The sequence below is a fragment of the Mirounga leonina genome, unplaced genomic scaffold, assembly GCF_011800145.1.
Source record: "Mirounga leonina isolate KUSES-001 unplaced genomic scaffold, KU_Mleo_1.0 Mir_114, whole genome shotgun sequence".
In the NCBI taxonomy this organism is placed as follows: Eukaryota; Metazoa; Chordata; class Mammalia; order Carnivora; family Phocidae; genus Mirounga; species Mirounga leonina.
Genome location: NW_023270265.1, coordinates 21,754,441 through 21,767,684, shown reverse-complemented (window position 1 = coordinate 21,767,684; position 13,244 = coordinate 21,754,441). Strand labels below are relative to the sequence as shown.

Sequence of the window (13,244 nt, the reverse complement as noted above, 5' to 3'; positions counted from 1 at the left end):
GTGGTCTCCTAGAACAAAACAATCTTATCTCTTCATTAAATATATAGCTAGTTATTCCTTTATTTGGGAAAATGTAATAGTGGTTATCTTCTAAAATTGTTCCTTTCTGCAGTATAATTCTCAAGTTATTTGTACGCCCAGTTTTGAAATTTAATTGCTATCCTAGGTATTCTTGACAGTATTAATGCATTTCTGGGAGTATATCACAAAGATCGCTATTATTCTCTGGTTGTATGTTCAATTATTGTGCTGGTTACCTTATATAATAATTACCTATCAAAAACTGTATTAGTCTTTGATAACAAATTTTGGTTCCCAACACCCAATTGTGAATCACAACAAATCTGTTTCCAAACAACACCCAGGATTTCAATCTCTTCAAACCTAGGTAGTATCAATGAGGCTAAAAAGTCAATCCAACAGGGTGTCAAGGGCCATGTAACAAAAAAAAAGAGCATTACATTTTATCACTTACATTTTTTTTTTTTAAAGATTTTATTTATTTATTTGTCAGAGAGAGAGAGAACACAAGCAGGGGGAGCAGCAGGCAGAGGGAGAAGCAGGCAGAGGGAGAAGCAGGCTCCCTGCTGAGCAAGGAGCCTGAATGCGGGACCCAATCCCAGGATCCCAGGATCATGACCTGAGCCAAAGGCAGACGCTTAACCAACTGAGCCACACAGGCGTCCCTATCACTTACATTTTAAAAACCTACATTTTATCACTCTTCAAAAATACAGAAACTGCTCAGTTGAGATCTTTTACTGACTTAAAACTTCAATAGTTTACTTCAGAACTTAAATTTAAAACTACACAATATATCTTCCTGCTAATGAGCAATTAATTTTCTCCTTATGGGTGAGAGGGATTTTAATTCTGTTTGCTAGACTTACCATGGTGCTTGCAGAAAATTCTCCTTTTAACAATGAAACTCAAGGAAGAACACATTGCATAAAATAGTACTTTTTAATATCTGAAGCTGTCATACTAGCACCTAAACTTTTAGAACCTAAATTAAACCATATATATATATACACACACATATATATATACACACACACAAACACATATATAGGTTATTTTACATTATATACATTATATCATATATGTACTATATATATTAACCTAAGGTATATTATATATATTAGGTAATTACAGGTTATATATATATAAAACCTATCATTAAAAAATATTTCTGCTGCACAATATGACCTCTTAAGAGGCCATGAGAGGATGAGGACATTAGGGAAGTTAAGAGGGAGACACAGCAGATATCTTTAAGGCAAGAAGTTGCCAGAAACCTCTACAAAGGCACTGAGGTAAGCAGGGCAGAAAAATAAATATGGGGATAATCTGTAGTAATACTCTGAAGCCTAGCAGCCAAAGTACAGAGCTAACTTCCAGCTAACATGTATTCTCCTCAGCAATTTTTCTCTGTAGAAACATCTTCCAACTCATTCTCTTAACAGCTTTTCCTGTCTCTAACTTTAGCTTCACACTCTCCAATTTTCTTTATCTATTTCCTTACCACCTTAACTGAAATAGTATGGAAACAACGTATTTATCCTTAGTAGTTTTATATTTCCTGTCCTGCTTTTCAAAAGCAAATAAGAGCATTTTCTAAAGACAAGGAAATGGACCCTCCCCTCAAGCCTCTAGAGAAGAATGTAGTCCTGCTGACACCGTGATTTTAGCCCATTGAGACATATGTTAGACTTCTAACCTACAGAGCTATCAGAAAATGAATTCCTATTTTTTAAGCCAAAAAAAGATGAGTATTTTCTGTTTTTCTTACAAAAAATTTTAAATTTATAGTCTCTGAGTACCTTTTTCTTGGGACAATAAAAGTATTTCCCCTACTTGACTAGAAGATAACTATAGACAGTCTAGATGAAAACCAGATTTGGAAACTGTAAATAATTCCCAGTGTATGATGGGTAGTTATACATTACAGTATTTGCAAAAATATGAGAAAATAGCACACAATTTGATTTCAAAACTATCATGTTCAGTTCCAAACTCAGAATGTTTTAATCTCCGTGGGGTTAGAAACAGGCAGATGGAAATATTTTCTAGCCAATAATGTATCTCAAAGTAAAAATCAAATTAAAAAGAAAGTGAAAAGCCGAATTCAAAGGTAAATTTAAACACATTACCAAGTTCACTCTCAAACTAGCTCTAACTAGGAACGTAACTTGTAGCTTGGTTTCCTAAGGTAAACTTCTCTTAATTGCAGGAAAGAGCCTGCTGAAAACCCAGACAGTCACATGGGTTTCCCTCTCTTTCTTCTTTTGGCCACAGAAATAAGAAGTCCAAGAAAGGCTGAAGCAGCAAATTCTAGAGGGGAATAAGCCATGTTCAATCTGCAGGATTTTTTCTTAAAGGCATGGAAAAGAGTTACAACTAGCAGCAGAAGGAACGAAAATTAACACCTTTTTTGATAAGCTATAAATAAGGAGAGGTAAAGTTATGTCTCCAGGTTAAAGAGATCTGAGTAAAATTTTAAAAGTTAAAGCTTTTCACAGAATAGGCAAGCATGACTATCTACACAGCATAAAATAAAAGTAAAAGACCCTTCCTACTAATAAAAAGGAAACTAAGATTTAATCAGGCAGAGATAACTTCTCAACCTAGTGAAAGTTAGCAAAATACTTCTACATTTGTATTTACCCCTGTTCTCTACTGTACCTGTACTTACACTCACCAATTACAGAGGACCTACATATGACTCAATTTTAAATCAATAAGGTAATATGAGTTATAAATGAATGTTGTACCTTCTTTCAGTTATTATCTGGACACCTGCCTATCAACAAATATTTCAGTAATTATAGGCTGGGAACCACCTGCATCAGAATCACTGGGGGGGGGGGGGTCCTTGTTAAATACTTGGTTTCCTGCTGGCCCCACCCAAGATCTAGTGAATCAAAAAAGGAGGGGGAACTCAAGAAATCTGCATTCTTTTTTTTTTTTTAAGATTTTAAGATTTTATTTATTTATTATTTTATTATTTGACAGAGAGAGACACAGCGAGAGAGGGAACACAAGCAGGGGGAGTGGGAAAGGGAGAAGCAGGCTCGCTGCAAAGCAGGGAGCCCGATGTGGGACTCGATTCCAGGACCCTGGGATCATGACCTGAGCTGAAGGCAGTCGCTTAACCAACTGAGCCACCCAGGCGCCCAAGAAATCTGCATTCTTAACAACTCCTCCCTCCAGGTAATTTTAAACACTAAAGTTTAAGAATTATTGCAGTAGGTCCAAGCAACTATCAATCAGAACTACCTGGGGACAACTCAGGGTAGCTGGCAGAGTTCCTAGGAAGAAATAAGCTGCCTCAAAAAGGACCGACTTTCCCCTTCCCAATATACTTGGAGACGCGTAACAGATGTGTCAACTCAAAAATCTCCAAATGTTTCCACTCTTCCCAAAGCTTTCCCACCACAACATAGTAACTTTGAAATGTATGAGTGAGCCAAGCTAAACATTTCATGAATTTAAACTAAAAAACTGGCTTTGCCTGTCTGTAAGTTCCTTAAAACAATAAAAGATACAAATATTTTAATCCTTCTCAACATTCCCTCCTTTCAGTTCCTTCTCAGATTTGCTTTTTAGTCAAAGCTTCAAGACTTTTGGAAATTTTAGATCATAACGTTATAGTCCATTTTAATTCCCATACAATTCCGAATACCAATTATAAATCCACTACAAATTTTTACCAATAAAAATCTACCACACAAATTGTGTAATGTTTCTTCAGGTAGTACACAAAAAATCCATTCGTCTCTTCCTTTCTTTTTTTTTTTTTTTTAAAGATTTTATTCATTTATTTGAGAGAGAGCACATGAGAGGGGGGAGGGTCAGAGGGAGAAGCAGACTCCCTGCCGAGCAGGGAGCCCGATGCGGGACTCGATCCAGGGACTCCAGGATCATGACCTGAGCCGAAGGCAGTCGCTTAACCAACTGAGTCACCCAGGCACCCTCATCTCTTCCTTTCTTTAAACAAATGGATTTCAGTAATGAAGCTGGGGAAGGGACTGCGGCTGTCATACTGAAATTTGAATAATAACATTTGAACCTTCACTACATGCCAGATAAGAAATACAACACACTTAGAACATTATCTCATGGACAATCTCATGAGGTGGGTATCACCATTATCCTTACTTTATGGATGAGTTGCCTAAGATTTAGAGGGGTCAAGTAACTAGTGCAGAATTATACAGCTAGGAAAGCTAATTCAACCAAGGCAGTCTAACTCCAGAACCAGCACTTTTAACACTACACTATCCTGTATTTTGAATATGCCATCTGCCAAAAAGGCAAGTCCCCTGAATCTAAAAAGGTAGGAGTTGTGGATTCTGGAGAATTTCATTTTTAAAAATGTGCTTTCAGGTGATTCTGAAGTATAACAAAAGTTTGGAATTATTGCACGAAGGCTACTAGTTTGCCAAAGTGGAACCCTGGCAATCTTTGAGATATAACTCATGGTCCGGAAGTTAAGGTCTCAAATTCCACCGCATTGATTAACTAGAATTTACTTATCCTATTTTCTCTCCTACTCCAAAGAGATATAAGAAAAAAAATCTAGAATTTTCTAATTAGAACTGCTGGTCTATACTATCTATATATAAGAAACTAAACAAAGATTACTGATGTTCAGCATGATTATTCTGGGGCAGAGTCAGACCTTTACTAAAAGAAATGTGCAAGGTAGAATTTATTTTTTTTCCATTGAGGCGTTTTATTTGCACATATGTATTACATCCCTAGGAAAAAAAATCCCAGGATTTTCCCTCCTGTGTTTTCCACTTCCACTTCCTTCTTCATGGTCCATGATGCCAGCTGAGGCTGTCAGTACAATGAAACCATACTGGGGGGACCAGAGCCGATTACTCTGCCATTTTTCTAGATTTTTGAGTTGTACATCAAATCTGGGGCTGATTATTCCACACTTGTTTAACCTGCCCATGAGGTTCACAACAATTTTCCCAGCTCTGTGATCATCAATGATTTCAAATTCGCCGGTGTAACCATGCTGCATCATCACAGTTAGAAACCAGATGACGACTTTGGAGCATGGCCTATGAGAACCTGGCGTTTGCCTCTCTTTTCAGCTTTGTAAATGCTCTTGAGAGCATCTACCAGGACATTCATGCACACCATTATGGAGGCACAGAAAGATGGTGGAAAGAGTTGCAAGGTAGAATTTAGAGTTGGAAAGTTGGCAACTTTCTCATTTTACAGGTGAAACAAACATCCTCTTTTTAAAAGCACCATCTTTAACTCAGTTCATATTTGTAATATTTAGCTGGCAAAATTTTGAGGTCCACAATACATTGCAAGAAAATCATGTAACATATTATCACAGGATATTGGAGCTGGAAAGAACTCTGAATCTCCTAATTTCACAGATAAGGAAACTGAAGTGACAAATTTAGTTATTTGCCCAAGGTCACACAATTATTTAATGGCAGAAGCTAACCAGGACAAAAACCAAATTTATTATCTCTCAAGTCAATAGTATTTTTACTACACCAAAAATTATGTTTTTGTTTGCAAACTTCTCATGATTCGTAGAAATCAGTGTATTAGCTTCAAGCCCTAGGAATCAGTTGTTTTTTTTTTTTTTTTAAGATTTTATTTATTTGAGAGAGAGAGAGACAGTGAGAGAGTGCAAGAGAGGAGGAGAAGGAGAAGCAGGCCCCCCGCAGAACAAGGGGCCTGACGAGGGACTCTATCCCAGGACCCTAGGATCATGACCTGAGCCGAAGACAGACGCTTAACTGACTGAGCCACCCAGGCGCCCCTTTGCTCTAGTTCTGATTCTTTTATTCAATCACTATCTGACTATGGGCAAATAATTGTAAAATAAAAATAAATCCTACCCTTAGTAGGTCATGGGAATATTTCCAGAATTAGAAAACACATATCAATATAACTTTGGAAAAACGTGAAATTATGTAGAATTAAGATCTGCTTTCATAATTTTTTCTAGAGGCAAATTAGTAGGTACTGTTTGTTAAATACTGCCCCGAATAGTCTGAACTGAAAAGCCTTGAAAATCAATGCCCTCGGTCCACCTGAAGAACAGCTCATTACCATGTCTAACTCAATTCCAATATTAAATTAATACCACCTTACTAGGTGATGTCTAGCAAATAAAAGGTTTCTCTGATTAACAGCACTGTTGATTTTCCATAGGATATTAAACGATGAATAAAGTGATCCCTGAAGTCCCTTCTACTTTAAACATTTCTTATTGTACATAAAACACAACTGCTCCCCAAATAAAAATCTTTTAGTCAATATCTCTATGCTAAATAAAGTGTGAAGTTTAATTAATAGCAATGTACAAATGCTGGTTTCTTACTTGTGTTAAATGTACTAGAGTAATGTGATATTAACAATAGGGGAACGGGGAGAGGAATATACTAGAATTCTCCACTATCTTTGCAACTTTTCTGTAAATCTAAAACTATCCTAAAATAAAAAGTATTTAAAAAATAAAGTAAATCTCTATGCCCACTTTTAATAGTTCAGAAAATTTCTACCAAACAAGTAACTCCAAGTTAATACTGGAGTAAGAGTCTGCCTTGTTATTGGGATCTAGTGTTAAAAATGTTAATTTAATTTAGCACTTCAAAATAATATTTGAGCACTTAAAATTATCTTAGTCTCGGGGTCCCTGGGTAGCTCAGTCGGTTAAGTGTCTGACTCTTGATTTCAGCTCAGGTCATGATCTCACAGTTGTGAGATTGAGCCCCATGTCAGCTCTGTGCTGGGCCTGGCACCTGCATAAGATTCTCTCTTTCCCTCTTCCACTGCCCACCCCCCCCACTATCTTAAAATTATCTTAGTTTCAGAAAAATTGGAGTTCCCCAGTATTTTCTACCTGATTTATATTTAGATTAGCACATTTCTAACCATCCACCCTAAAACCACAAATTTCTAAGGTAACATCCTTAAACCAGAGCTGGATTTCAGTGGTTTAGCGTTTTGTGTTTTAAGAAAACACTGGATAGACTGGGGGAGGGGAGCGGGTATCAGACACAGGGAACAAATACAAAAGGCTCTTGAGCCATTAGCTCCTCAATCTAATATAATGGGTAGCTTCACAACACTCTAAAATCTTAAAAAGAGCCTTATTTTTATTCTAGAGCAATGAATTGCGTATTATTTTCAGCTTTTCTAAAAATTTCAAATATTTTAAATATATAAGTAATGTTAAAGGAGTTTCAATAATGACATAGAAAAGAGTATTTTCACATATTTTTAATTTCTTGCAGTAACAAAAATGTAATATTTAGATCAAGATATTCCTTCATTCTCCTTACAAATAACTATACCACACCTATATTAAATGCTTGATTTGGGGAGCTATAAAAATCTTTTAAAACTTATCAGAAATTTGGTATTTTGCCTCTTCTTTATTGAAATGTTGAAAAAGGAATTTTTTGAGAAATAGGTTTTTATTTTATTTTATTTTAGTTGGTTGGGAGGAATACACGCTGTGCAACAAATAAGGGAGCCCCATCTGACAGAAGTCTATGATGGTTCAGTCAGGTGAATTATGATTTTGCCAACTAGTGTAAATTTTAAGTGGAAAAAGGAATGTGGTTGATTTTGTTGTTTCTGAGAACAATAAAGAAAAATTGCATGGGACGTCTGAGTGGTTCAGTCGGTTAAGTGTCTGACTCTTGATCTCAGCTCAGGTCTTGATCTCGGGGTGGTGAGTTCAAGTCCCACGTTGGGTGTGGAGCCTACATAATAAAATAAAAAATTTAAAAAAAGGAAAAGAAATCACTAAAAGAGCCTTTAGTCTTCCTTATTCTGCCTAACTGTAATAAAAGAGTTCTGTGAAAATAATCTTTTACCACAACGTTTAGTAAGTTTCAGAAGTCAGTAATTATAGAAAAAGCTACATGGATCTGTATGTTTCATAATCTATGTCAATTCTCTTTTTAATACTTTCTTTTCTACCTTAGCTATGCCCTTTAAGGCCACCAAATTCTCATGATTCACATGAAGACTTTGTAAAAAAAAAAAAAAAAAATTATCAGCAACAGATACCTGTGTGTTTCTAAATAACAGTACCCTGCCAGTGCAATCTAAACAAAACTCAAAAGTATTAAATGGCTTAAAAAAATACATCTGTAAAGGGTGTACCTATCCAAAAAATAAATCTTTCTAGTTTGAAAAAAATTAAGACATGAATTTGCTTGAAGGACCCATAAAAATAATTTAAATTTATTTTATTTTTGAAAGAGTAATAAACAGAACCTTAAAGAACGAAGGCTAGTCTGGAAACACAAGATTTTTTTTTTTTTTAAGTTTTCATCTCCTCCTTCTTACTGCTAAGTTGGTGACAGTGGGGGTAGTATACCCACCTAGTATTTTATTTTATTTTTTTAAGATTTACTTATTTATTTGAGAGACAGAGAGAGAGAGAATACACGAGCAGTGGAGGGGCAGAGGGGGAGGGAGAGAATCTCAAGCAGACTCCCCAATGAGCAAGGAGCTGGATCTCACAATCCTCAGATCATGACCTGAGCAGAAACCAAGAGTACAAGCTCAAATGACTGAGCCACCTAGGCGCTCCCCACCTAGCATTTTAAAACATTTATGGACAGGAAAAGACCACGGATCTGAGGGAATATTACTTCTGGGGCTCCCAAGGTCAAGTCACCATTCACAGAGAGATGCCCATGTGAAGCTGAGGCAAGCCCCCAACAGGGAATGAACTAGAACTCACCTCATCTGGAAGAGAAGGAAAGTAGGAGATGGAGAGCAATCCCATCCTCGACCAAATTCCTTTAGCTCCTACAGAATTTCTACCCTACTCAATGAATCTTCTGTCAATGATGTGTCTTAACTGAAGATAACTTTGTAGTAATAGATAAACCACTGTAAAATGTTCCCCTCTCTTAAATTAAAACAAACATGAAACTATTCCTTAAAAGTATTTCTGTTACAGACTTTTGCCAGGTTAAGATAGAGAAAGGAAGTAGAAAGAAGGGAAAGATGGAGGATAATCAGGTGGGAGAGAAAAAAGCCACAGGTGATTATAAATTGTGATCGAATGTTAACCTGGTCTGAAAATCAGGAATCCTGGTTTCTAATTCCAGCTCTGCCATCAGCTACCTAAAATACCTCATGTAGACAGTGAATTTCCTCATCAAAAAATGAAGTGGCAGTAGGTAGCAGTTGCACCCAAGAAGGAGAATACATCCTAGAATAAGATATCCCCAAAGGGATTCCTCATCTGGAGCTTCAGAGTTAAGAATGACAATTGTACACACAAAGGGAAAAGAAAAAAAAACAAAAAAAACCCCCTCATAGGTTGTCAAGGCAAAGGAAATTTCTGACCATTCTGCCCAAGGATGGGAGATTTCTTCAAAATTACTTGGGGTACCTGGGTGGCTCAGTCAGTTGATCTCAGCTCAGGTCTTGATCTCAGGGTCATGAGTTCAAACCCCGAACTGGCTTACTAACAAAAAAAAAAAAAAACAAAATTACACTACCTAGAGAATAGTGAAGAGGAAGAGTCTATAAAAGTTGCCAATTCAACACAAACTGAGCAAGGTTCTCAATACCACCGCTAGATACTGTAGACTCAGAGATGAATATCATAGTCTCTGCTTTTAAGGAGTTTTGAATCCAGTTAAGGTTTTGGTTAAATGCTGAAAGAAAAATTGTGCCTCTGTGCCCTTTCCCAAGTATGTTATACAAAGAAGCAATTGACACCTAGAATCTTGACATTCAGATGTCAATTAAAAAATGAGGCTTAGAGAAATTAACTTCTGGTACCTGTTTACTGACTTGAAATCGAGTGCTCTGATACACATGATTAATGTAGCTATATGAATATCAGCTAGTTATATTAACTGAAATCCTATTAGTCTACAGATTAAGAAAAAAATTTTAATTATATCAAAATTCCTCCCTACTGTTAATATGAAAAACCTCTTATAATAGATTTGCTTTGCTATTGTTCATAATTTGCAATGCATAAAAATGTATCTGTCTTCAAACTTAATACCTACTAGCCTGCACTCCACTGTCCAAATCATCTCTATTCCCAATGGTGGCACAAGCAGGTATTCTGGGTACAGTGACTGAATTAGCAATCTCCAAAGCCCCTTCCAGGTCTAAAATTGCCTGACACCTGACATCAAAACATGACCAAAAAACACCCAAAGTTCACAAATGTATGAACTTAGCTCACCTTGCAAGCTTTTAAAATATTGCCACTCTAGGGGCGCCTGGGTGGCTCACATGGTTAGGTGTCTGCCTTGGGCTCAGGTCATGATCCCAGGGTCCTGGGATGGAGCCCCACATTGGGCTCCTGACTCAACGGGGATCCTGCTTCTCCCTCTCCCTCAGCCTCTCCCCCTGCTCATGCTCTATCTCTGTGTCTCAAATGAATCAATAAAAAAATCTTTAAAAAAAAAATTGCCATTCTAAGCTTTAAGTATATTTTTGTATATTTTTGCAACTATAGGCACAAATACAGATCTCACTACTATATATTTTGTCCCACCAGTAACACAAAATTAGAATTTCCCAATCTTGATGTAGACAACTTTATAAATTTTTGTAAATTCATACAAGGGAAAATAAGCGATAATAAAATAGAAAAAGAAATAATTACAATCAGAAAACTGTGACTGTGTCTACAAAAATGCACACAGATTGTATAATCCTCTAAAACTGGAGCTGCATAATTTGTTTCTTTCGTTTCTATCAAGACCCCTGAAAAGGAAACAAAAACACAGGAGAACTCTGAAAAGGAGAGTTTACAAGTTGGGAATACTCTCCTATTTGCCTAGAGATTACAAGAAAAAAAAAAAAAAAAAGCGTATCAAGCAAGATCTGACTCCGGGAAAATTGGCATTTCATTAATGTGCAATAGGATGAGCATTTTATCCCTATCAAACCCTTTTCCGAAATCTGCAATGTCCAGCACCATAACTTGATTTCAAGAATGGCAGGTCAAAACACAAATACAATGGCACCAAAAATTAAAAAGTTGCTGAAAAAAGTGTAGGCCTATTTGGAAGAAGTAGAGAAGAGGGATTTTCTAGATAAAGCGCCATAGTAATTTGGCTTTAAGGGCTGGGATCAAATTCTAAACTCGAAACTGACTGCATTTTAATAAAGGCCATTGAAACAGTTAAACACTATGAAACACAATCACTTCTAATTTCAAGAATTCCCAAGCCACCTGAATGGGTTTAGGCTCCACACAAATAGTCATCTCTGCAAAATGACTTCCCTTTCTCTTTCACAACCACACCCGTACACACATAGCGCCGCGCCCACCCCCACTCCCCACCCCTAATCCTCGTAGTACAGTAAAAATAAACTGAGAACCGAGCAGGTCGTCTGCTTTTCCGGGGGAGGCAAAACTGCAGCTGTGGCCTGAGCACACTGCCAGGACCGGAATACACGGAAACCAGGTGTGAATAGCAGGTATAGCCTCCAGCCCACAGGGGAACGGAAAGATTCGCTCCCCACAAAGTTGGCAACTTCTCCTACAGGCAACACAATGGTGACCCAGTTCCTCTTCCCCCGGTGACAAATCAAAGCTAAGTCCTGACGCCAGCAAAGAGCCCGCACGGAGGCGGTCCGCAAGCCGCTCTCGGCCAGCGCCCGGCCTCAACCTCCGCCCCGGCCCCGAGCCCGCCCCGAGCCCCGGCGCAGCGGGCGCTGTACCTGGCGAAAAAGTCGGCGAAACCGCCGCTCCGTCGAGCGCGGGCCGAGGTCCCCGCGGCGCCCTGCTCCGCGGCGGGCGCGGGCACCGGCGGCCCGGCGGCGGGCAGGTGGTCGCGGCTCACCTCGAACGTGTTCCGAAAGTTCACCTGAACGTCCGAGACGCCAGGGCGCGGCTCAGCGCCCGCGTCCCCGCTAGTCCTCTCGGCCGAGGCGGCGGCGGACGCGCCCTCCTCGGGACCCCCAGCGCCGTCTCCCGGCCGCTCCAAGTCTTCGCTGCTGCTGCCGTCGCTGGCCGGGCTGCCCTCCGAGCCGCTGCCCGCGCCCTGGGGCTTGTCACAGTCCGCCGCTGCTAGGCAGCAGCTCCGCAGCGGGCCTTCGAGCGGCGCGGCCCAGTCGGACGGGCTGCCCGCGCCGTCCGCGCCCTCGTCGCCAGGCCCCTCCGGGCGGAGGCGGCGGTGGCGCGGATCCCGGCCGCCCGCGCAGGCCAGCCCGCGAGCCTCCTCCAGGTCGCGACAGTCCTGGCCCGGCAGAAAGCCCGAGTCCCCGTTGGTCATGCATCTGTGCCGCGGAGCGCGGGCATCCGCCACCTCCGCGTCTCGGTGCTTGGAGCCCGAGTCCCGCGGGCAGGCGTCCGAGCGCGGAGCTGCCGGGAGCGGCGGGGCGCGGGGCTGGCCAGCCGGGAGTGGACAGTAGCACAGCCCCGGCTCCAGCTGTCCTCCTGCCGCCGCGAGGTAGCGCCGAAGGAGCTGCTGAGGCGGCGTCTCCTTCTCCTCTTCCTCCTCCTCCTCCTCCGCCGGCGGCTCCACCGCGCCGACGCCTCCGCCAAAACCGCCTGTGGCCCGGATCATCTTCCCGTCCTGGCCCACGGGCTCCGGCGCCGGCACCGGGAACAACTTGGGGTTTCTTCCCGAGCAGGCTCCGGCATCCTCCGGACCCACCATCTAGGGCCGGGTGAGTGCCGCCCGAGGAGGCGACGGAAGAGCCCCCGGCACAGGCTCGGCCCGGGAATAACCCTAGGGGCTGGGGCCACGGCGGCCGCCGCCGCAACCTTCCCAGACCCACCCCTCCCACCCGGGGCTCCGGGCAGTTGCGGGAGGGCGGGCACGCGCCGTAGTTCGCGCACGCGCAAACGCCGGCCCGGTCAAACCGCGACCTGGAGATTCCGCGAACCATAGAGATAGTAGCTAGAGAGGCCGCTCCCTGACACTCCGGCGGCCAATCTGGGATCAGCCATCTGGATGATGGAGGCTGGTTGGCTCACCCCGAGCGTGACAATCCTTACAGAGGCACGGGTTTGCCTCTCTTAGCAAAAATTCACTTGACGTACTTAATTTATGGGAGTAGAATACAGGATATTAGATATAAGTCCTTCCAGCTCCAACTGGTCACCGGTGGACTTTACGCTTTTTCATGCATCTTCTCTACCGCCATTGCCACAATCTAGAGCTTCGTCGCTTCATGTCAACACCCTCCCTTCTCCACTTTATCTTCCACGATACTACCAAAGGAATCTTTCTTTCTTTTTTTTTTTT

At 41.1% G+C, this 13,244-nt stretch overlaps 1 protein-coding gene and 1 pseudogene across 2 annotated transcripts in view; both read right to left on the bottom strand.

Annotated features, from left to right (window-relative positions):
• Positions 1-13,244, bottom strand: part of TBC1D12 (TBC1 domain family member 12) — a 121,998-nt gene that overhangs the window by 85,317 nt on the left and 23,437 nt on the right. The window contains exon 1 of one of the 2 annotated variants that reach the window (XM_035025386.1): positions 11,713-13,244. The exons of the other annotated variant lie outside the window; for it this stretch is intronic. Coding sequence (XP_034881277.1) covers positions 11,713-12,653 — 941 coding nt within the window. The 5' untranslated portion in view covers positions 12,654-13,244. The remainder of the gene's footprint in view (positions 1-11,712) is intronic. 2 annotated transcript variants of the gene reach the window in all.
• On the bottom strand, positions 4,735-5,596 carry LOC118023974 (annotated as a pseudogene).